Here is a 22,365-nt window from a genome sequence, read left to right on the forward strand (position 1 = left end):
TTTCTTCTTTGTTTTCTTGTTCTTCTCTTGTTCATTTTATTGTCCTTGATTTCTTGATTTTTATTTTGCATTTGAAATCATTCTTATTATTTTTCTTCTAATTTTAAGTCTAATTTAATTTTAAAATTTAAAATAACGAGGAAAAAATGATTAAATATTAATGAAAAAAGATCTCTAAATCATTAAAAATTTAAGAGAAAAAAGGAGTGTAGGTGCTTTTATTTTTAAGGACATTTGAAGGTATTCCTAAAGACAGATTAAATTACATTGTCGAGCAAAAATAATTATCAATTAAATGAAAAATAAATTATTAAAAGCTCTTAATCTGCATTTTTTATTCCCTCTTCAATTAGCATAAAATAAACATAATAAAGCGCTTAGAAAACTTAAAAGTTTTAGTAGGAAAAAGGATGGTATGCACCGAAAAAGAGACTATTTATTTTGATACCCATAATGAAAAGATAAAACATCTAAGAAAACCTCCAAGAACTTTCCATTCAGTCAGGAAAACTCTGAATTTTATTGCTTTAAAACCTTTAAAATGAAAAAGCTCTGCTATATAACTACTTGGCGCCTCCACTATCAAAATTATATACATATTAGAAAACCCCGCGAATTGACAGCGCCATCTTCAGTCCACGACTTTTATTAGCCGCATTGTGAATGTTCCAAATAAACCTCCACACTTGCTCAAACAAGCCCATTCTTTTTATTAGAGAATCTTCTGGGACATCCCAACACGGAGTGAGTCTGTCGAACTTTTCTGAATGTTTATCAATTTTTTGGGGTGTGGAAAAAAATTGTGAATTGTGGCGAATTTTTAGCTAATTTCCCGGGATATCTGAAGCACACAAAGCAATGGCTAAGAATACCTCCAGCTCTGCATTCCGCAAAATTGACGTAGATCAATACAATGAGGACAATTTCCGGGAGGATGATCCGGACTTTGGCGGTCTGGGAGGTCCAGATGAGGGTGAGATCACCGGGCTCATGAACAACGGAAAGCACTTTGAGGCTCTCAAGTCTGTGCTGCAGAATGCCCCTCTGGGGTCAAAGAATCAGCAAGTTAAGGTGAGAGTGCCAAGTTTCTTCCGGAAGTATCTTCTCTCTCTAAAAATATATTTATCTTTTCTCCAGGACAATGCTCTGAACTTAACCCTGAGAGTCTTGCTGTCCATAAAATCCTCCCAAATGGATGGAGCAATTGATTTCCTCGAAGATCCCGAACTCTTCGATGTGCTCATGAAGTACGTCTATCGGGGATTTGAAATTCCCTCCGAGGGCTCCAGTGGGCACCTTCTGCAGTGGCATGAGCGTGTGTTCAATCGTGCTGGTGTTGGGAGTATCGTTCGAGTCCTCTCAGACACAAATCGCGCCTAGGATCCCTTACCCAAATGAGTATTTTCCATTTTTTTGTTACACAGTGTAAGATTTTATCTAAACTACAATATAAAGTGAAGAGTGTGGAGGCTGGAGGAAGTCTCACCTGGATTTCTTTATCTTTTACTATCGAGGAAGGTTTATTAATATTTTTCATTGAAGAATCTTAATCCTTTATAATGTCCATTGGATCATACGCTGACCCAAAGGCTCGATTTTGAAGATGTTTCATTTTGTATAGTTATTTTATGAATATTTAGTCCAAATTAGTACAGGACTATGTCTTTACAATCCCTGATCACTTTATGACCACAAAAGGATATCCCTAAGGACTCACAGGAGTAGAAAGGACGAAAAACCGAAAATTTTTGAGTTGGGGATTTTTCGCTAAAAATGTATTATTAGAGCTCAAAGGAACTCCCAAAAAATATTTTTAGTTCAATCAACTCGCTAGATTGATAGCGGACCTAAAAGGGTTAACACGTTGAGATCTGGTAAAATATTCAGAAATTATTTTTCACGCCACGTATAAAAACATTTAATTACGGTAAAAAAAATAGTTTAAGAAACCACAAAAATCGACCAATTTTTGATTGGTTACTGTGCTGCTCGTTCCACGGAAAAAGAATTTTGAGGAAAATCTAACGAAAACATTCCCTCTCGATGTAAAATACCAGAGAAGCAAAAAGATTGTTGACAAGGGTTCAAATAATTGACAAACTTACCACCGAGGAAGGCGGGGTTAACGCCGAAAGCTTTGGGAAAATATTTAGTTTCTTTTAAACCCGCTTCCACTGTATTGACGCCCTCGGAAGCAGAATAATATTCCTATAAAAACAATTGCGAATTACCGTCAAGAATTAATAAATTATAAATCAAACCAATAAGGATAAACGAAACGAAACCAAAAAATTCGTAGATCTAGAAAAATGAAAATCCAACCGTAAAGACGAAGAGCTTAAGGTACGTCAACGGAACTAATATCTGTTTCAGAATATGTTTATGTTTTTATGAAAATAAGGACTTTGAATTTCTCAGGCTTTATTGTACGATTTTTGTGGTTTCTCGTGTTCCAAAAAACGAATTTCCGATTTCTTAAGTTTTACCTGTTTTTTGTTTTGTTTCTCATGTTCACGAAACTAGTTTTACGGTTTCTCGTGTTCCATTAAATTTGTTTTCTTTTTTTTATATATTTGGAATTTCTCACAATGTAATTATTATTGGTTTCTAAAGTTTCTAATGTTCCGCTAAAACGCTTTCTCGTGTTTAATGAAACTTTCCGTTTCTCGTGTTCTGCAATATTCTTGGTTTCTTGTGCTCCATTGAAGTCTCTACTAATTCCTCTTCATAAAAAATACTTTTCAGCCTTTTAATTCACCTGAGCATCCGCTAAAAAAATTCAACTTCCGGCTCAAGAATAATAATAAAAAGCATTTTAAGTTTTGAATATTAATTACAATATTTCAAATTTTATTTATTGGTTGCGAATAGGATGTCTAACAATTTGGTTATTTTTGTGTGACAAAATCCTCACAAAAACTCGAATGAATTATTTTCTCTCTTCTAAAAATGTCCTGGGAATGATGCCTCAAAAACTACAATTATACAATTTTTTAATTTAATTTAATTTCTCATTTTAAAAGTTTTTTTTCTTTATCCAATTTTAAGCGTAACCCTAAAAAATTATGTTCAAAAATGCACAAAAAAGAAATCAAGCATTTTTTTCTCAAGGAAATTCTCTATAAAAACCTACAAAAAAAATCATTTCTTTAAAGAAATGTTTCGTTTAAAAAAAATGTGGGTGTGCTGGCGAACAAATGCATGATTTAACGGATGTGAGATAAAAATTATTTAAACTTTTCTAACACAAGAATATTATGGAGGGGAAAACAGCCACGTTCTTGTATCTTAATTTAATAAATTTAACAAATGTGTTTGGTGGAGAAAATTCCCCAATCTGAGGGAGAATAAATTAAGTTATTTTTTTTTATCTCTTTACGTCTTACTAACATTTACGTTCAATGCGCTTATTTTTTACACCAAACTCTTGCAATGAGCTTTAAAATTTTTCTTTTCCGGATAAAATGTGAAGTTCTTTAGCTTTCTTTTCACTCTTCTAATCTTTCTAAAATGTCCACTAAATTTTGCTTTATAAAATATCTCAAGACCTTACCCGCGATGTCTACCACATGTGCGTCTCCCTGATCTCACTTATGATGTGATTCGCTCGCGTGAGAGCCTGTAAAAGGAAGAAAATTATTTGTTTTGTTTTAGCAAAAGAAAATCAATCATAACGCGTCCAGTTATAAGAGTTGGTGTCCCACAACGTGTATAAGTTTGTTTATGCGTTGTAATGCGATTTGTGAGCAGAATTAGTAGGCAAAGTTGATTTTTTTTATTAAATTCAGTAATTTTATACACAAAAATGACCATATCTTTGGTTCTCTAACACCTACAGAAATTTCTTGGCTAGTTTTGGAAAGGTCTTGAAACAAGCTAGAATATGGGATAAATTTTGATACTTTTCAAGGTCACCTCTAGAACACAAAATGGCGGCTTTTTGTTCAACTAAAACAGTTTTTCGCATTTTTCGTCCTCAAGAAATGCTCCTAGAGGTTTCTAATGTTTTAGAAAGTTGTAGAGAATTGCAAAACCTTTAATTTGATACCAAGTTGAGCGAAATCGGACAAGCCGTTCAAGAGATATGGTTCTTAGAACTTTTCAAATTCAAGAATTTTTTAAATGGCTATATCTTCTAAACGGCGACATAGATTTTCTTCATTTTCGGACTGGTGAAAGATATTGACTTAGGCTACAACATATTAAAATTTAAAAGAAATCGATGATGGGGATTCGGATATATTGCCCCTTAAAGTTAGGCGATTTTTGTTTTTGATTTTAGCGCCTCTTGCGGATGTTTTTGGAACTTGGAATGTTTTAGACAATTTTAGAGCTTCTTGAAACATTTCATTTGATATCAAGATGGTCAAAATCGGTCAAGCCGTTCTCAAGTTATATTGAAAAAACACTTTTTGCTTTAGACCGCCATATTTGCTAAACGGCTTGACCGATTATCAAGTATGAATTGTTGATGAAAACGTCTCACTGCGCCCTACAACATACTAAAATTTCAGACCTCTAGCTCTAAGGGAACTGTTTGACGGTATTTCAAAATGGCGGACGGCGGCCATCTTGGATTTTGAAAATGCGAAAAAATGAAATTATACACCCACATTTCTATAGAAAACTTCAAACCGGAAGTCTCTATCTGTTACCGTTCTCGAGCTATAAGGCAAAGTTTGGACCACCGGCCGGAAGGCCGGCCGGATCAAAAAATTTCCACCACCATTTTCGTAATGTGGGATGTCTAAAACGTGCTCATACCAAGTTTGAGCCCGATCTGAAGTGAAACACCAACTAATTTCTATTAAAGGAGAAAAAGGTCAGAGAGGATCTCACCTTTAACATGTCAGCAGCTTCACGCCTGCGGATAGCAATGTGATCTGATTCATTAAGCATCTCCTCAGCTTTATCGGACTTGTACAGATGAGTCACCAGCTCAGACTGTAAGTTATCCTTGACGTAGTTTACGAGGAAGTGCATCACTGCCTTTGGTACTGAATCCTGAATTGATTTGCGTACGATGTAGAAGTAGGATTTGATTAGACGCTCTGCAAAGAAGTCATAAAAAAAAAATCAATCAAAAGAAAAGCTCCGGAAAGCTTCCGGAAATCCTCCAACTGACCGATAATATCGCAATCCTTTTGCTCTTTGTCGGTGAGTTTTCGTGCAGCATGATTTATGGGGACATCAGGGAGGAGATTGACGGGCTTTAGGGGGCTCATGGCATTCGTGTGCGTTGGTGTATTCCCACTGGATGTCATTGGGCTCTCTCCCTTTTCCTTTTGCGCCAATATGTTGGCCAACCAGCTACTCTGTTGCCCCTCCCCAACGTGATTCTGCTGCTGTGCTGCCCCTTCGTCATTCTCAATGTGATTCTGTGCCTCACGCATGGCATTCTTGGCCAAATCCCGACGATTTGTCACCTTCGGCGGCACCATGAACGGCTCAACGGTCTCACTCTTCATGAGACTCGGCACCAGGGCGGCCTCCTTGTGGAAATCCGGATGCTTTGTATTGATGTACGCCAACTCAATGGCCACGAGATTCTCCACCATGCAATTCGTCGTGGGTAATCTCTGGCGCAGCAGCTGCGTCACCACATCAATAATCTTCTCATGCAACTTCGGGAAGCGCAGCATCTCCTGCTGCACCTCCGTACCACAGTGCTGAATAATACGCTGCATCTCCTCGTGAATGAGCTCCACGCAGCGCAGCGATGGCTCCTCAAGGCGACGTATTTGACGCTTCACGAGTAACTCAAACGACACCTCGGGCACAAAGAGAGCCGGACGTGGGCCCGTGGCATTGCGAATTGCCGTGAGAATGTCCATCTTCGTGAGTCCCGTGAGTGGGTGGATGGAGTCGAGGGTCTTCCCGAATGTCTCGTGGAAGATGTAGCAAATTCTCGCCCCGCCACACAGTTCATTCGTCTCAATATTCCTGGCTGTGCCATCAATTGTGGCACAATACGCACTGGCGAACTTTGTGATGATCTGCAGTAGTGTCTGGCTCTTGTCCTTTACGTCATCCCCGTAGGACGAGAGCAGAGACTGGAACTGCGACATCATCACATTCACGCGGGTCTGTGGCAGAATTTTAAATTGATTTTTTAAGTGAAAATAAAGATTTTTTGCAGAAGATAAATTCATTTTTTGAATGAATATTAAGAATCAAGGGGTGTTTATCTGACGAATATTTTGACTATTATGGCAAATCATTCAAATATTTACGAAGATCACCGAATGTGAAATCGAAAAATACTTTTAAAAAATTTAACACTTTTCAGCTTAAATTTACTTCTTTCAGAATTCAATTTTAGTCCTTTTTAGATTTTAGCTAAGCTTAATTTTTTTGAAGTCTAAAAAAGACTAAAATTGAATCCAAAAAGTAGTAAATTCAAGCTAAAAACAAGATCGAAGACTTCTTTTCTAGGCTTAAAATTACCACGTTTTTGGTTGAACTTACTAATTTTTGGTATGAATTTAATATCTTTTATGGTTTTTATACTTTTAATCATCAATCTCTGACTTTTTTAGGACTGAAATAAGAAATATTTTTATACTTTAATTTAGTATTTTTATTGGGCTTGAATTTACCACATTTCGAGTTTTTACTACTCAGCTTGAATTTAGTCCTTTTGAAGCTTGATTAAATATTTTTTGAAGCTTCAGCTGCTCGATCTGAGCTATTTTAAGACTAAAAACCAATATTTTGAATTCTTTAGCAAATTATCCGAATATTTTATCAAATAATCACAAATATTTCTGAAGATCCGAATAATTTTATTCAGATAAACACCCCTTGTTAAGAATTAATATTCGACTATCAATGAGGACTTCTTCAGTTATACTTTCAAGGCATGTTAAATTGAAGATTTTTAATGGTTCTGTACTATCATTGATAAGCATGAGTACACTCTTTTTAAGGGTTTTATTTAATCTATATAATAAAGAAAGGTCTGTTTGTTGGTAATCTTCCGTCGTGTTCGGCTATACAAATCTACACCGTTTGTCCGATCGCGATGAAATTTGGTACAGAGACTCCTCATATCAGGCGGTTTCGAGTGGCCGTATTCATTTTCCCCCCAAAGCCCCCCTTCAGGTAGCCCCCATATAACAGTCATGCATTTTTTGCGAATTTTTGAATTTGGCGCCGGAAATGTTGTATGAAAATGATTTCTTCGCTTTGCAAATTTTTCTTTTGGGTTTGATGAGAGCTCTCCATCTATATAATAAAGAAAGGTCTGTTTGTTGGTAATCTTCCGTCGTGTTCGGCTATACAAATCTACACCGTTTGTCCGATCGCGATGAAATTTGGTACAGAGACTCCTCATATCAGGCGGTTTCGAGTGGCCGTATTCATTTTCCCCCCAAAGCCCCCCTTCAGGTAGCCCCCATATAACAGTCATGCATTTTTTGCGAATTTTTGAATTTGGCGCCGGAAATGTTGTATGAAAATGATTTCTTCGCTTTGCAAATTTTTCTTTTGGGTTTGATGAGAGCTCTCCATCTATATAATAAAGAAAGGTCTGTTTGTTGGTAATCTTCCGTCGTGTTCGGCTATACAAATCTACACCGTTTGTCCGATCGCGATGAAATTTGGTACAGAGACTCCTCATATCAGGCGGTTTCGAGTGGCCGTATTCATTTTCCCCCCAAAGCCCCCCTTCAGGTAGCCCCCATATAACAGTCATGCATTTTTTGCGAATTTTTGAATTTGGCGCCGGAAATGTTGTATGAAAATGATTTCTTCGCTTTGCAAATTTTTCTTTTGGGTTTGATGAGAGCTCTCCATCTATATAATAAAGAAAGGTCTGTTTGTTGGTAATCTTCCGTCGTGTTCGGCTATACAAATCTACACCGTTTGTCCGATCGCGATGAAATTTGGTACAGAGACTCCTCATATCAGGCGGTTTCGAGTGGCCGTATCCATTTTCCCCCCGAAGCCCCCCTTCAGGTAGCCCCCATATAACAGTCATGCATTTTTTGCGAATTTTTGAATTTGGCGCCGGAAATGTTGTATGAAAATGATTTCTTCGCTTTGCAAATTTTTCTTCTGGATTGTATGAGTGGCCCCAATCTGCTTATAAATCATCACAATCTTTTTCTCTCCAAAATTTGCGCGAAGCGCAAAACCCCCCGCGAAGCGGGGCGAGGAAAATTGGAGCGAAGCGACAATTTACCTCGTTTTAAAATATTTCATGTAGAATAATCTTTAAAAACTAATATTTAAAACCCCTGATGAAGGGCTAAAAATGTCCGAAATATTCAGAATAAATTTTTATTTTGAATAAACTTTATTAGAAAATACCAGGTGGGTCAAAAGTTAACGCATGTGTTCGATCGTCTCTATCTTTTGACTGAATTAAGATATCACAATGAGCTAAAAAGCAAAATGTAGAAAAACTCAAAAATTTTCATTTGCTTTCAATTTGAAGATAAAATCTCAAAAATTGTGAGAGCTAGACTGAAAAATGTGAAAATCTTAAAATTTCCTATTCAAATTTTTGAGTCTAGCTCCCCCAACTTTTGAGGTAATGACTTCAAACTGGAAGCAAATGAAAATTTTTGAGTTTTTCTACATTTTGCTTTTTAGCTCATTGTCAAAAGTTATAGACGATCAAACACGTGCATTAACTTTTGGCCCACACTTGTATTTTCTATATCCTACTACTAAAATTAAATTTTAAATTTTCCTTAAATATTTTTTTGTTGCTCTCAACTCAAAACTTTAGACTTCTTAAGAAAAATTATAATTGTTTTAAATATTTTTCTGTCTGTTTATTTTGAAAAAAAAATTTTTTTTTTTTTACTGACTAAATTTTATTCTCACTGCTTAAAAGAATTTTCTTTCCTTCTTAAACCCTTTTTATTGATTTAAATATTTTCTAATCTCTTCTTAAATATTTTTATCTGATCAAAATAAACCTTCTAACTTTCTAAAAATATTTTTTGCTGCTCAAATTAAATTTTCAATCTTCCAAAATTATTTCAAACTGTGCAAATTAATTAAATAACTTCCCAAAAGTATTTTTTGCTGCTCAAAAAAATTCTTCCTCTCAAAATAAATCAATTCGCTGATAAATGTCTTTCAATTGTAACCCCTGAGAAATTTTAACTGCTCAATAAAAGCCACTGAATAAACCCAAAATAATGACTCACAGGATTATCATTTCGCATTGACTTTCAGAATTTCACGAATATCTTGCGTCATGGTCTGTGGGAGCCGTTCAGCTGCTCTTGGCTTAATCTCTGTGTCTTCGCCACAATGTGTTGTTGGCTCAAGCCAAGCCATAGAAATGACGGAATTGCGACGATTTGGAAAGGAAATGCGAGACGCGATCGATGAAATATTAATGATTTTTTTTTCTTCGATCTAAATTAATTCAGAAAGCGAAAGGCAAGAAAATACCTCCAGAAGAATTTTTTTATCAACTGATAAGGAAGCTCGTGTGACTTTGAATATTAATGGATTTTCTTTTGCTTATTTTGGACGATCCTTAAATAGATTTTGCGCGAGTATTGAGTGAAAGTTTTGAGGAGAAAATATTTTTCCGGCTTCTCTCGTCGTTTGTTTTTGGCACCATTTCATGCTCATCTGTCTCTACTGTTTAGTCAGCATAATTAGAGGCAGTGTTGCCCTTAATTTTAGAGAGAGACGGAGAACTTTGGACGACATTGAGGGAATATAGTAGGTAGTATTTATTTAATAAGAAGCAAACAAAGAGAGAGAAAAAAATGCAATTTGTGAGAGAATTTATGGGGAATAAATCAAGATAAAACTGGCTAGGAGAGCGCTGGGAGTGAATCACCTGTCTGGGAGCTTTCTACATTGGGAATGCCTTTGTTAGCTTGCAATGGGGGCAGGAAGTGGGGAGAAATCGTGCTTACCTTGAGATCGGGCAGGCAATCGCGGATGTGGTGCATGAGGAGACGATTGAGGGTCTTGGCCAAGTAGGGGGTCCCATTGCGTGTGGCCAGTGTGGGGTATTTGCGCTGCAGGAAGGCCGCTTCATCCTTCAGTTGATCCCCAATATTCTTCTGATCAATTATATCCTGCTGCGAGCGATTCACAACACCAATAATTCCCAACTTTACGGGAATTACGCGCCCGCAGAGAATATCAATCGCATCCGTCCCAGCATCCATGAGATCGAGCTTTGTGAGCACAGCCAGTGTTCGTCGTCCATCCGGATCCACTTCCTTGGCCAACTTGAGACTCTCACTCGTTGCCATATCCGTATTAGCTGCTGTCACAGCCAAGATGATGGAGTTGGGGTTCTCAATGTACTTAAAGAGGAGATCCTTAATTTGTGCCTCAATATCCTCCGGCTGGTCACCCACGGGGACCTTTGTAATACCCGGAAGGTCCACCATGGTCAAATTGACGACTTTCGTGGAGTAGATTTTGAGATTAATCGGATCCGGGCAGATACCTTTGTTATCTCCCGCCAATTTATCCGTATCCATCTCAATCTCCTTCCGGATCTCATTGAAATCCGTGTACGTGCGATTCTTCACGTGCAGAAACTTCCCCCATTCCTCCACATTCACTGTCCCACTCTCTGCACTCCTGTGCTCCCTGTCATCCAGTGGACAGTACACCAGCTGCAGAATCAACGGTCTTCGTGTCACAATACCCGTCCCTCGTGGTAGGAATGATCTGCCCACGAGGCTCTCAATCACGGAACTTTTCCCAGAGCTCTGCAAGATCACAAACAGAGGATGCAAAATTCCGTTTTATCCTTCGGAATCCTTTCCGGAAAGGCCATAAAATCCCCACCCACGCATCCCTGCGGAACCCCAACCCCCCACCCTGGGCTCCCCTATCCACGGGGGTAGTTATATAATTCCATTGGGGCAATCAAGGAGCACGACAGTGATGAAATTTTGGTTAGAGTGCGCAACTATGAGGAGAGACAGAGGAAACCCCGCCGTACCTGACTTCCCAGCACCACAATTTGTGGCAGCTGCATGAGATCCGAGCCGACTGTGTTGAAGACATCCTGCAGCTTATTAATCACGGGGATGAGAGCTTCCATCGTTGCACCCCAAAGAGCCTCAGAAAAAACTTTTTTCACCAAGAATTTTGGCAAAGAACTCTGCCGAAGAAGCCAATCGCGTAAAAAAAATCAAGCAGACTGTCAATTTTTTCCGTTAACTTCCGATGGGTTTTCAAATTCATAACCTACCTTCGCTGTTCAACGGAAATCATCCCCCAAATCCGGAAATTTTTGTTTTTTTCCGGGAATTTTTTCCCTTTTTCTTGGAAAAATTGAAAAATCTTGATTTTTTCATATTCTGTGATATTTTGTTTCTTTAATAAATTAATGTGGGTAGGATCGCTATATTTACAGAGAAATCCGCGTATTTACATCCACTGTTGGGGATCATTTGCGCCGCGAAATGACCACCAGACCGCTCCTGTAGAAGTTCGGCACGAGAATGTGGTCCCGCCGTTCACCCTCACGGGGAGTATTGAGCTGCCGGACAGCGTTGGCGATCTTACCTGCAAACAAAGGAGCTTCTTCAGAAAAATATGGAAGAAAAACAAAAGGAAGAAGGACTTACCGACAACGTTGAAGGAGTGAAAATACTTGTTGGGAAGATTCATGAGGTCACGGAGACTCGTATTGGGATTCCATCGGATGCCAATGTCCGTCAGGCTCACCTTAATCAGCTCAGGAACTTTCTGCGAAGGCTCAAACTAAGGAAGAAGAAAAAATCATTTAAAAAAATGGGTTTTGAATGATTCCGGAGGATTAAAGAGGCGATAAAGTACTCACGCTGAACTGCAAATCCTGAGCACTGGAATCGCAGGCAGCCCGAATGGCGTCAATAAGTTTCCGGTAATCACAATTACATTTGGAGATATGAATGAGAAACTCCGTGAGATCCGTGAGATTTGCAACGTCTACGGTGGGCCTCAGAAGTTCCTGGAGCAGTTGCCTATTCACCTGAACATCCAGCGTGGAGAGGCACTCAACCACATCCTCCTCCGTACATCCTACGGAAGAGATTTTAACTACTTTCTCCTGGCACGCGGGAAGATCCAAATTGAGCGTTAGTAGCTGTCGGGATTCACACGGAGGGATGCTGAGCCCAACAGGTTGAATGCTGGGCACTGTAGATTCCCACGGAGTACTCCCACATCTCTCTGGAGATACCTTAGGACGCTCCTGGGAGTGTTTTGTGCACCTGCGGCTCTGTTTATTGGGATTTTGTGATGTCTCACTGAGGAATTCCATTTCGGCACATTCCAGGCATACCGGAAGCTGTCGTGGTGCCTCAACTCGTGTCTCCACGACAGCTTCCACCCTCTGTGCGTCAGTGTGAAGAACAGGAGGAGATTTCTTCTGTCGCGGAGTGAGATTTGGTTGTGCTACTTTCGGCTTTGCTCCTGTATTTCGTTGTGCTTTGTCTTCTGTCACTTCAGGGACAGTGGGAACTTCCTCCGTGGCGGGAGGTTTGTGCTCAGCAGCTGGTGGGGGTTTATCCAGTGGCAGGAAGCCATTGAAATGCCCCCCGAGGGGATTATTTTCTTGGAGATTCGCAATAAAGCCATCGAGTTCGGGAAAATAGTTATTTTCCGGGTAGTTGTCTTGCTCTGAACTTGGCTCTGGATCGAAATCCATCTCCAGGAACTCAAGGAAGTCCGTGTCGTCTACAATGGCTTCCTGGGTGGCTCTCATGGGTGCCTCCAGGTGACGACCGCCGCGATATGTGTAGACACAGTCGTCGGAATTGCTGGATATCTCATCTTCGGACAAAATTCCACCCGCCTGCGCTGCCTCCGGGACCACTTTGTCGTCCTCCTGGCCATTCCGACGGCCCCGGAGTCGTCGCTCTTCCTCTTCCGCATCTTCATGCACCGGCCGACGCTCTGCATTTCCGAGACTCCGGCTGTCCGGGAGACTCACCTCCCCGTTTGCATGCTCCGCAATGATATTGTTGTTGTCACCCTTCTGCCCTGTCTTGGGCAGATCACACCTCACACAGATATTCTCTTTATTGTCCAAAACTTCCATTTTTTCCCATGAATTCACTTCAAAACATTTTTCGTGTGATCGCAAAAAACATCCATACACGTCACTTTTCGCCACTCTTCGTGTCCTCCTCACCACTCTTCGGGCACATTCGCTTCCCTTCGCCCCGAGAAAAATTCCCACCAGATGTCGCAATTGGCGCAACACAAAAAGCACAAGAAAAATTAATTCCAACAAATCAGTTTTTATTTATCTCCACACCAAGCAGGAGTTGAAAGTTAATCTTCTTCAGCAGATTTATAAGTATATAAGTGTACCACCCACACCGCATAATAATCCACCACAATGGCATTGCATTTGTTGAGAAATTCAGTCGATAAACTCGGCTCAAGAACAATCACAAAAGGCATTTTCACAAAATCAGGTGAGATTTTTTTCCCATTTATTTTTTTTTATCATGATATTTGCATAAATTCCAACATGATTCAGCTTAATTCCTTGATAAGAAGATGCATAGACTCCAGCCAGACACTTCCAGGTTAAAAAATCAATTCCGGCTTATTACATTTAAGCCTCTTTATCCGCCAAACAATAAAGTACGCGAAAATGGAGCAAAGACGTTCTCAAGAGATTCTATAAATATTTGGGAGTTTATTTTCGCGTTAATAACACATAAATTAAGCTTTTTATTGTGTTTTTGCGATTTTCTCCTCAACTTCCCAGAGCGTGTAGTGGGAGTCGCAAAGGCGACAAGGCAATAAATCATGCAGAGCTCCTAGAGCAAAGTCAAGTGCAATCCCAACGCGCAATTGCAACAAAGTTGCGTGAGCTATTTGCAATTCAGCGATTTATTCTTGTTCTTGTTGCGTTTTTTATCTCTTTTATTTGGTATTGAATGATTATTTGCGTTCAAAATTAATTTAGAAGGCGAAATTGTGTACTTAAACGCTAAAAGAAAGGGAGAAGCTCTATGTTGCAAGATGGAGAATCCTTAGCGTCCTTTGCTTTGAAACATGAAACATTTCTGCCGCCATTGAATGATTCCCAAAGAAAAAATGTATTTCTGTAAATTTGAATACTTTTTAACCGGATTATGCATCAAAATGACATAGAAAAGGCTAAAAAATACTTTTCTGTTTAATATTCTGTAAAATCACTTGCAGATTTTAAATATTGTAAATTGTTAAAAGATAAGCAAAGAATGTTTTATCTACTGAATGACTTGTTAGAATATTTTTTAACACTGAAAGAACGTTGGTACCGTAAGTAATATGTACTTCTATTTATCAGATTTAATGATTTATGTTTAAACTTAAAAAAAAAACTTTTTTTTAAGCAAAAATTATGTGTTTTGTTGGTTATGTTTTATCTTTATTATTCATTTTTCTTTTAGTCTACATTGAATAAATCTAAAATGCAGATATTTCATACAATTAGAACATTAAAAATAAAATCTTACCATTTTTCAGTTAGGTAATAAATAATTTTTAAAAAAATTCTTCGGTGCTCTTTAGAACTTTCATCAGGCATTAGATAAACAAAATCGAACATTTTTCTTTTAATAAATTCTTTAACTTTTTGTAATTTTTACTCAAAAACTTCTCATTAAAAGGCTTCAAAAAGACATTAAAAAAAACTGTATTAATTCCAATAGAATTTAACTTGAATGTAAATAATAAAATCAAGTTGAATGGAAAAGCCCTAAACCTTGAGACATGTGCTTCGTTGACCTTTGTGCTCTTGGGAACAATTTTCGCACAATTGCTCTCTGTTCTATAAAATATAATCCGCATGATTTAAATACAAACGAGTGAGGGAGAGAGAGATCTTAATTGATCACGCAGAACGTCGGTGATCTCAATTGAACGCGCCACGACGTTATGGGATCATTTGGCAAATTGCCCGGCTTTTTATTTTTACTTCCTGGACTTTGACACACGCCACACGCTCTCTTTCTCTTTTTCCTCCAATCCTCTTCAGCGCCTGGACTTTCACCCAGCATCCATGTTTCGGCACAACGAGACTACCCACAAGCCGCTGAATTGCCCCTTCCGCCGAATATTGACCCCGCGGAGACGATGCGCTTCTCCCCGCAGCGTTCGCGGGACATCTCAGGCACTGCAATTCTCTGTCATGAGTCCATGCAGCTGCCACGGGTGGATGTGACGCTAGACAGTGGCTCAGTGGGGGCAATGGATCCTCATGTGGAGCAGTACGATTGCACAGGAGCTGTTCATCTGAGCTGCTCAATGCAGAGCAATGTGCCGCAACCATTCAGTGGTGGCAGCAAATCGATGCATCTCAACATGCCGGGTGGGCAGTGGAGTCAATTCACCAAGTTCACAGCAGCTGACCTGCAGGATCATCACTATATGACCCTCAGGAGGGATCTCAAAGGTACGTCCAGTACAAAGAGATTCATTGCGCCCACACTAACACACAGAGTGCATCAGTATGTGCATTTGCTAGTGCCGCTAACGCATGAGCGACAATCTGTGAGATTTTGTGCAAGTAGGGAGGCTCCCCCAAAGGGGCCCACTGATGGTGTAGAGGCCCCACCGAAGGAGTTGTCGCGAAGGGAAAAGCTAAAGGTTGCTGTTAAAGATTACGGAGCAACAGTAATTGTTTTCCATGTCACCATCTCTCTAGCTTCTTTGGGCCTCTTCTACCTTCTCGTCTCCAGGTAAGTGGTGATCATTTTTAGGGGCGACATTTTAATCAATTTCTCAGCTTTATTATTTGCTTTGATCACGAATTGTGTTGGATATTGTTTCATCATTTTAATTCAAAAGCAAAAAATCTCATGAAAATCATTACATTTATGTTCCGTTTAATCATTAAATATTCGTTAAATTCGTCAATTAAATGAGGGGAATTTATCTGGTGAATAATGATTTTTTTTTACCAAATATAGGTATCAAAGATTTTAAATACTTCAAATATTCTGAATGATTTGCAAATATAATAAACTGAGTTTTGCAAAGAGAATCTGAATACATAAAATATTCTTAATATTTGAGTATTTTAAAATATGATTATTATTAGAGAGAAACAGAATAATTTAAATATTCGGAATATCTCCAAAAAATATCTTTTCAAATCATTCAAAATATTTGGAGATATTCTGAATATTTAAGGTATTCTGTAGAATAATTATTCTGTTTTTAAGAATAATTATATTTCAAAAAAATGATGGGTGAAAAAAAAAGAATTAATCACTTCTTACTTATGGGCACACGAGGGGCAGTCAATTAGTGGTTGCTGTACCTTCAATGATATTTGGATGAAAAATAATTAAGAAATTCGTACCTGTAATGATACGATACGCAAATATTAAGAGCCTGCGTACTACATATCCGGCTCGACGCCCCTTCGTGATTCTGCTACGATGCTTTAATTTCCTCAAGTCTCAGTCCAACGAAAACCCTTCGCACTAAAATGCACTTGATCCCTTTGTGAAAGAATTGTCCACGAAACTTCATTGCAATTTTTCAAGAAAACACTTAAGGTGGCGATGAGTAACGAAATTTGTTCACAGAGAAAATTTTGGCTAAGCGTTAAAGAAGATGTTCAATTGATGAACGCAAAATTGAAAGTGAAAGTGAAATATTTTACATTAAATAATTTCTCCCAACATCCAATGGAAATACAACTTTAGCTGTGTTTCTTTCAGACACAGCTTTTGTGTACCGAGCAAAATCGAAAGTCGTCAGATCGGGCTCAAACTTGGGATGAGCACGAATTAGGGTCCCCACATTCCAAAAAACGTATGCGCCAAAAAATTTTTTTTCCGGCCGTCCGGCCGTCCGGCCGGCCGTCCTTCCGTAGTTCAACACGTAATTGCGAGAGAACGGTGATAGATAGAGACTTGCGGTAAACGGCAAAGTTTAAATATCGACCGGAAGACATCCGATTATGAGGTCAAATCCACCCCCCCACCCCCCCGTCCGCCATTTTGAATAACCTCAAAATTTTGTTTTCGCTATATCTCAGCCGCTATTATAGCTAGGGGGCTGAAATTTTGATATGTTGTAGGGGCCATCAAGAGCTTTCCAACGATACCTCATTTTCGAAAATCGGTCAAGCCGTTTAGCCAATATGGCTGCCACAATTTTTCATCGAAAATCGACCATAACTCGAAAACGGCTTGACCGATTTTGATCAACCCGGGGTCAAATGAAAGATCTCAACAAACCCTACAACTCTCCAGAACATCCGAAGTTTCAAAAGTGACCGCTAGGGGGCCAAAAATCAAAAACAAAATTTTCGATGAGTTTTCGATTAATATCTCGAAAACGCCATTATCGATTTGCTTCATTTTTTGATATGTTATAGCTGACTATATTATCTAGCTCCATGCCAAAAATGAAGAAAATCTATGTCGCCGTTCTCGAGATATAGCCTTCCAAAGTTGGCATGTCATATCTCGTGTTCTACAAGTCCGATTTTGATCAACTCAAGTGCAAATGAAAGGTTTCATGAAGCCCTACAAATGTCTAGAACATTGCAAGTTCGAGAAATGACCGCGAGAGGCGCTAAAGTCAAAATAAAAATTTTCGAAAATTTCGAACTCGAATATTTCGAAAATGCTATTATCGATTGACTTCATATTTTAATATATTATAGTTGAGGTTAAGACCTTTCCAACGATAGCTCAAACTCGAAAATCTATGGAGCCGTTCCCGAGATATGGCGTTTTAAAGATTTCTTGGGGGATGACTTTTCAACTTTTCCCGACTTTGCATGTATTTAAACAAATTCGCGTTGTAGTTTGCTCTCACAAAATTGGTACACTGAAAGAAACACAGCTCTCGTAAGCTTGGTCAGCTTACCCGTACTTTTTATCTCTTGAACTTGAACTTGAAAGAATATTGGGGGGTGATCGCAAAAAAATTGATTCTCTTACGGTTCAATGCTGTGCGACTTTGCTATATGCTTGAAATTTTTTACTCTTAACAAGTAGCAGTAGTAGTAGAACATATTTAAAAATATGTTTATTCTTAAAAAGAAACAGAATACTTTAAATATTCGGAATATTTTTAAATATTCTCGATGATTTGAAAAGATAATCTGAATATTTCTAATCTTCTAAATACTTTGAATATTTTGAATATTCGTAAGTAAAACTTGATTATTGCGATGTTTAATGCTCGAAGGTTGAACGTGAACTGATTTATTTCATTTAAGTTTCATGTTACAAGTATGTTACAATTATTTGCAGAGATTTTTTTATCTGAATATTTTATTCGGTATACTTCAAATATTCCGAATATTTAAAGTATTCTGAAGAATTAATATTTTGTTTTTAGGAATACTTATATTTTTAAAATATGATATGAAAAAAAGAATGTATAGTGTCAGTAGTAGGGGAGAGCGGGGCTATTTGTGACAGTTTGGAATTTTCAAATGGCGATTTCTCCCAAGTTATGAATCGGAGGCACCTGAAAAAATTATGATAAAAAGTCCAAATTGACACAAATAGCCCCGCCCTCCCCTAGTATTAAAAATATGAATATTCTTGAAAAGAAACAGAATTCCTTAAATATTCGGAATATCTCTAAATATTTTGAATATTTGTTAATAAACTCATAATATTGTCGATTATGATTCATTTTAACTAGATATTCCAAAAACTTTTCGAATTATTTCGAATATTCCTTTTTATTCCGAATACTTGCAACGAAAATCCGAATATTTGTTTTATTTTCATTCAGATAATTACCCCCTGTCTTAAAAGAAACTCTGATTTCATTACTTTTTCATCTCCATTCGCTTTAAATCATTTTATTTGTTAATTTTCGTTGTCAATCAATGGTTAAAGATTAGAAGCTTATCCTTGGCTAAATATCCTGGTAAGGAAGCACGTACAATCCTTGGGAAGTGCTTGAAAAGAAACGAAAATTCTGACAAGAAAAATTAACTTAATTCTTTAACTTTCTTTTGTATCTCTTCAGCGGATTAGACGTAAAGCAAATTTTATCAACCCTCAACTTGGGGGAGAGCGCACTGGCGGGGAAGGTGGCAACGGAAGCCAGCACGTTTGTCGTGGCCTATGCAATACACAAAGTCTTTGCCCCAGTCCGCATTAGCATTACACTCGGTGCTACGCCCTTTATTGTGAGATATTTAAGGAAGCGTGGAATACTAAAAGTTAAAACGCCGTAATTCATTATATTTTTGCATTGTATTTAAATTTATGCTGGCACATATCTTTTTAATAAATTTATGATAAAAAATGAAAGAATTTATGATTTTTTTCTTGATGGTTTCCACGTAAACGGTTTGATAATTCAAACAACTTTTTTGTTTAATCGATAAGGCAGAAAGAGATTTGTTATAGTTGAAAGAAAATTCTTATCAATTTGTGCAAAAAAAAGGAAGAAGTCACAGGATGTCTTCGCCACAACCAGGAAAGAATTCAGAAGCCAACATGGCAGCAATTAACAAGAACATCGTGGAGCTGAAGAAGAAAATCCTCCTGGCTGAGGGACAGCGGAAGGCATATCGTGGGGAATGGGAGGAGGAGCAGAAGAGTAATTCAGAGAAAATTGCTGATCTCAAGAAGAACATCAAAGAAATCACGGTGAAGCTCAAGTATCTTAAGACAAAAAAGGCCCAACGTCCGCAGAATCATGAAACCATAAAGAAACTCGAGCTTCCACCTGGGGCAGCTAATGCAGATGAAGCTGTCCACGTGCTGGATCTCAAAGTGATTGATCTGAAGAAGCAAACGGACCTCATTCATGATCAATACGTGAAGCGTCAGAAGTACTTTGATCAGCTCGTTGAGGAGTACCAGCGGCTCTATGTGAGTAAGAATAAGATGCCCTCGGAGAATTCAGTTCCGGCATCGGAGACAGTTGAGGAGGATCACAACAGACGCCTCATTTGTCATCTGGAAAATGAGATTCATCGCACTTCAGTGCAGTGGATGGAGGCAGAGCACATTCGGAAGAAATATCGCTCCATCAAGGCATCCCTCATGAATGATGCGGAGAATTTTGAATCGAATCTCCTGGAGCTGGAGCAGGCAATCACAGAGCAGCAAATTGAGATTGATAAACTCCATGCTGTGAATGAGGAAGCTCTCCAGATGCGGGACTCAACGAAGCTCGTGCTGCAGAAGCAGGAACAATCAGCTGCCAGCTCCAATCGGGCACGTGAGAAGCAAGCTCAGGACTTCCGGAGGCAGGTGGATGAGCGGAAAATGGAACTGGAGCGACTTGAGCGTCGTATTTTCGCCACGGGGAAGACTCTTGTGCACCAGGAGAGTGCAGGTTCGGGGTCAGGGGATGCAGCAACAGGGAAGGGGCATCACGATACTGATCCCAGTGCCCATGCAAAGGAATCCACCAATGTAATGGATATTGCTTTTCGCAAATTAATGGAATCAACCGGGGCAACAGCCACAAATGAAGTTCTCGGACGTTTCCTGGCACAACGGGAAGCAACAACGCGTCTAGCCTACCTCAGGAATGTCACAGAGACAGCAAAGAAGGATTTGGAAAATCAGAGGGATACCCTTTCGTCCCAACTCGATGAATTCCGTTTTGCCGACATAAAGGAGAATGAGGTGAATCAGGAGGAGGTAGAGAAGCTCAAGACGCAGATTGCTGAGCAGAATAGTCGCGAAATTGCCTGCGATAGTGTCTCAGAGCACACACGCAAAGTCTCAGGGTCCATCAAGGAGGCCCTCTTTGAGCTTCTCATGAAAATCCGTGATATGGATGAGATTAGTGAGCAGAATATCTGGCACAGAGCCACGGAGAACATTGAAGATTTCGATCTGTTAACTGCTGCATCCATTCCGAGTGATTTACTCCTCAAAGTGCTGCAGGAGAGCTTGAGGCTCGTGATGAAGGTGCACGGAGGGCGGGAAATTGATCGGGAAGCAGTGGAGGAGAGGGCTGAAAGTGAAAAGTCCTTTGAGGATCTCTCAATTGCCCTCCATTCCCCATTGCCGCCGGAAGAGAAGGAGAGACCAGCTGCCTTCCCGGCGTGCTACACGAATCTGTTTGCAAATCGCGGAACAGGCGGGCAAACCACATCCATCTCTCCTGGCCAAGCTACCCAAGCTAGTAAGTTTTTTTTTTAATAAAATAAAGTTTGGGCAGCAAGGGGAATTTATCGGGCAAAAATTTAGGCATTTAGTCCGAATATTGTGAAGAGAATATTGCTGAATATTTAGAATTGAGAAAAATTCAGAATATTTGGCAGCTTAAGTGCTAATTTATTCCGTCAGAATCTTTTCTTACCTGCATTTTGTGACTTTAAATCGCATTTTTCGCAATCTTTTAGCCTAATTTAACACGTTTTTATTTTTATTTTTGGTTTTTCATCGGTATATTGAATATTCGGATGATTCGCAAAAGAAAACAAAATATTCAGCAAACGAACATTTCTTTTTTTAGTCTTAAATTGTTAGAGTACAGACTGAGTGAGGTGTAAAAGCCCGAAAATTACTACCTTTTCCCATTGTATTCTGTATGTATAATACTTTTTCTGCTAGAATTTAGAACGTTTTTTGCTAGAATTTAGTACTTTTTTGTCTAGATTTTAGTACTTTTTTGGCTAGATTTTAGTATTTTTTGAAAATTCAATCTAAAGAAGTAAATTCAATATTTAAATTCTAGTCAAAAATATAGTAAATTCTAACTGGAAAAGTTCTGAATTCAATAGGAAAAAGGTCTAATTTTGAAGCGAAAAAGTACAAAATTAAGCCTGAAAAGAAATAAGCTCGAGAAAGTAGTAAAAACAAGCTGACAAAGTACTAAATTAAGGCAATTAAGTACTAAATTCAATCGTAAAAAGTACTAAAAAAAAGTTAATTCTAACCGAGAAAGTAGTAAATTCAAGTGGAAGAAGTACAAAGTTCTAGCTGAAAATGAGAATATTCAGATCTTCGGAAATATATTGTGATTATTCGCTAATCTTCAGATTATTCGTCAAAACAGTCAAAATATTCGACTGATAAACACCCCTTGAAATTTTACCTAAATAAAAGTTTTTTGGTTTTTTTAAATAAGAGTTTATCTAATTGAAAATATTCAGATAATTCGCCAAATAAATCCAAACATTCTAAATTAGTTTGTTCAAAACAAAGATAAAGGTTTTAATAAAATTAAATCAATCAAATCTCCTTTAAGAATTTAAGCTTTTCTCATTTTCAATCAAAAGTTTTCTAAAATTAAAATAAAATATTTTACAAATTATATTAATTCTCTCATCAGTTACTTCAGACGACGAGGGCGATGTACCCTCACGGCATTACTTGAAGCGCCAAGCGCAACTCATCATTGACTCCAAGTCACGCAGGAAGGGGTTCCGTGTTCAGCTTCCCCGCCGGAAGTAGACAATGAAAACGAAGAGAGTGAGAA

At 38.5% G+C, this 22,365-nt stretch overlaps 5 protein-coding genes across 6 annotated transcripts; 3 read left to right on the top strand and 2 right to left on the bottom strand.

Annotated features, from left to right (window-relative positions):
* The first annotated feature begins 726 nt into the window (after positions 1 to 726).
* On the top strand, positions 727 to 1,491 carry LOC129789975 (actin-related protein 2/3 complex subunit 5-C). The gene is made up of 2 exons (XM_055827125.1): positions 727 to 1,071; positions 1,138 to 1,491. Exons 1-2 carry the CDS (start codon positions 859 to 861, stop codon positions 1,378 to 1,380), a joined length of 456 nt encoding a protein of 151 aa, XP_055683100.1. The 5' UTR covers positions 727 to 858; the 3' UTR covers positions 1,381 to 1,491.
* Positions 1,492 to 2,813: 1,322 nt separating this feature from the next.
* Positions 2,814 to 11,168, bottom strand: LOC129789862 (dynamin-1-like protein). The gene is made up of 5 exons (XM_055826952.1): positions 10,943 to 11,168; positions 9,894 to 10,706; positions 5,126 to 6,086; positions 4,840 to 5,051; positions 2,814 to 3,619 (listed from the first exon to the last, which is right to left on the bottom strand). Exons 1-5 carry the CDS (start codon positions 11,042 to 11,044, stop codon positions 3,563 to 3,565), a joined length of 2,145 nt encoding a protein of 714 aa, XP_055682927.1. The 5' UTR covers positions 11,045 to 11,168; the 3' UTR covers positions 2,814 to 3,562.
* A 123-nt stretch (positions 11,169 to 11,291) lies between these two features.
* Positions 11,292 to 13,159, bottom strand: LOC129789890 (uncharacterized). The gene is made up of 3 exons (XM_055827009.1): positions 11,789 to 13,159; positions 11,574 to 11,709; positions 11,292 to 11,511 (listed from the first exon to the last, which is right to left on the bottom strand). The coding sequence occupies exons 1-3, from the start codon at positions 13,028 to 13,030 to the stop codon at positions 11,393 to 11,395; spliced, it is 1,497 nt and encodes a 498-aa protein (XP_055682984.1). The 5' UTR covers positions 13,031 to 13,159; the 3' UTR covers positions 11,292 to 11,392.
* A 136-nt stretch (positions 13,160 to 13,295) lies between these two features.
* Positions 13,296 to 19,232, top strand: LOC129789927 (uncharacterized). 2 transcript variants are annotated; one of them, XM_055827057.1, is made up of 3 exons: positions 13,296 to 13,412; positions 14,969 to 15,671; positions 18,943 to 19,232. In XM_055827057.1, the coding sequence occupies exons 1-3, from the start codon at positions 13,334 to 13,336 to the stop codon at positions 19,151 to 19,153; spliced, it is 993 nt and encodes a 330-aa protein (XP_055683032.1). In that variant the 5' UTR covers positions 13,296 to 13,333; the 3' UTR covers positions 19,154 to 19,232. The 2 variants fall into 2 exon arrangements, with proteins under 2 accessions (XP_055683032.1, XP_055683033.1); XM_055827058.1 differs by having other exon boundaries at positions 14,969 to 15,385.
* Positions 19,233 to 19,286: 54 nt separating this feature from the next.
* Positions 19,287 to 22,361, top strand: LOC129791216 (outer dynein arm-docking complex subunit 3). The gene is made up of 2 exons (XM_055829285.1): positions 19,287 to 21,066; positions 22,219 to 22,361. Exons 1-2 carry the CDS (start codon positions 19,380 to 19,382, stop codon positions 22,338 to 22,340), a joined length of 1,809 nt encoding a protein of 602 aa, XP_055685260.1. The 5' UTR covers positions 19,287 to 19,379; the 3' UTR covers positions 22,341 to 22,361.
* Positions 22,362 to 22,365: the final 4 nt, after the last annotated feature.

The sequence above is a fragment of the Lutzomyia longipalpis genome, chromosome 2 (assembly GCF_024334085.1).
Source record: "Lutzomyia longipalpis isolate SR_M1_2022 chromosome 2, ASM2433408v1".
Taxonomy (NCBI): Eukaryota; Metazoa; Arthropoda; class Insecta; order Diptera; family Psychodidae; genus Lutzomyia; species Lutzomyia longipalpis.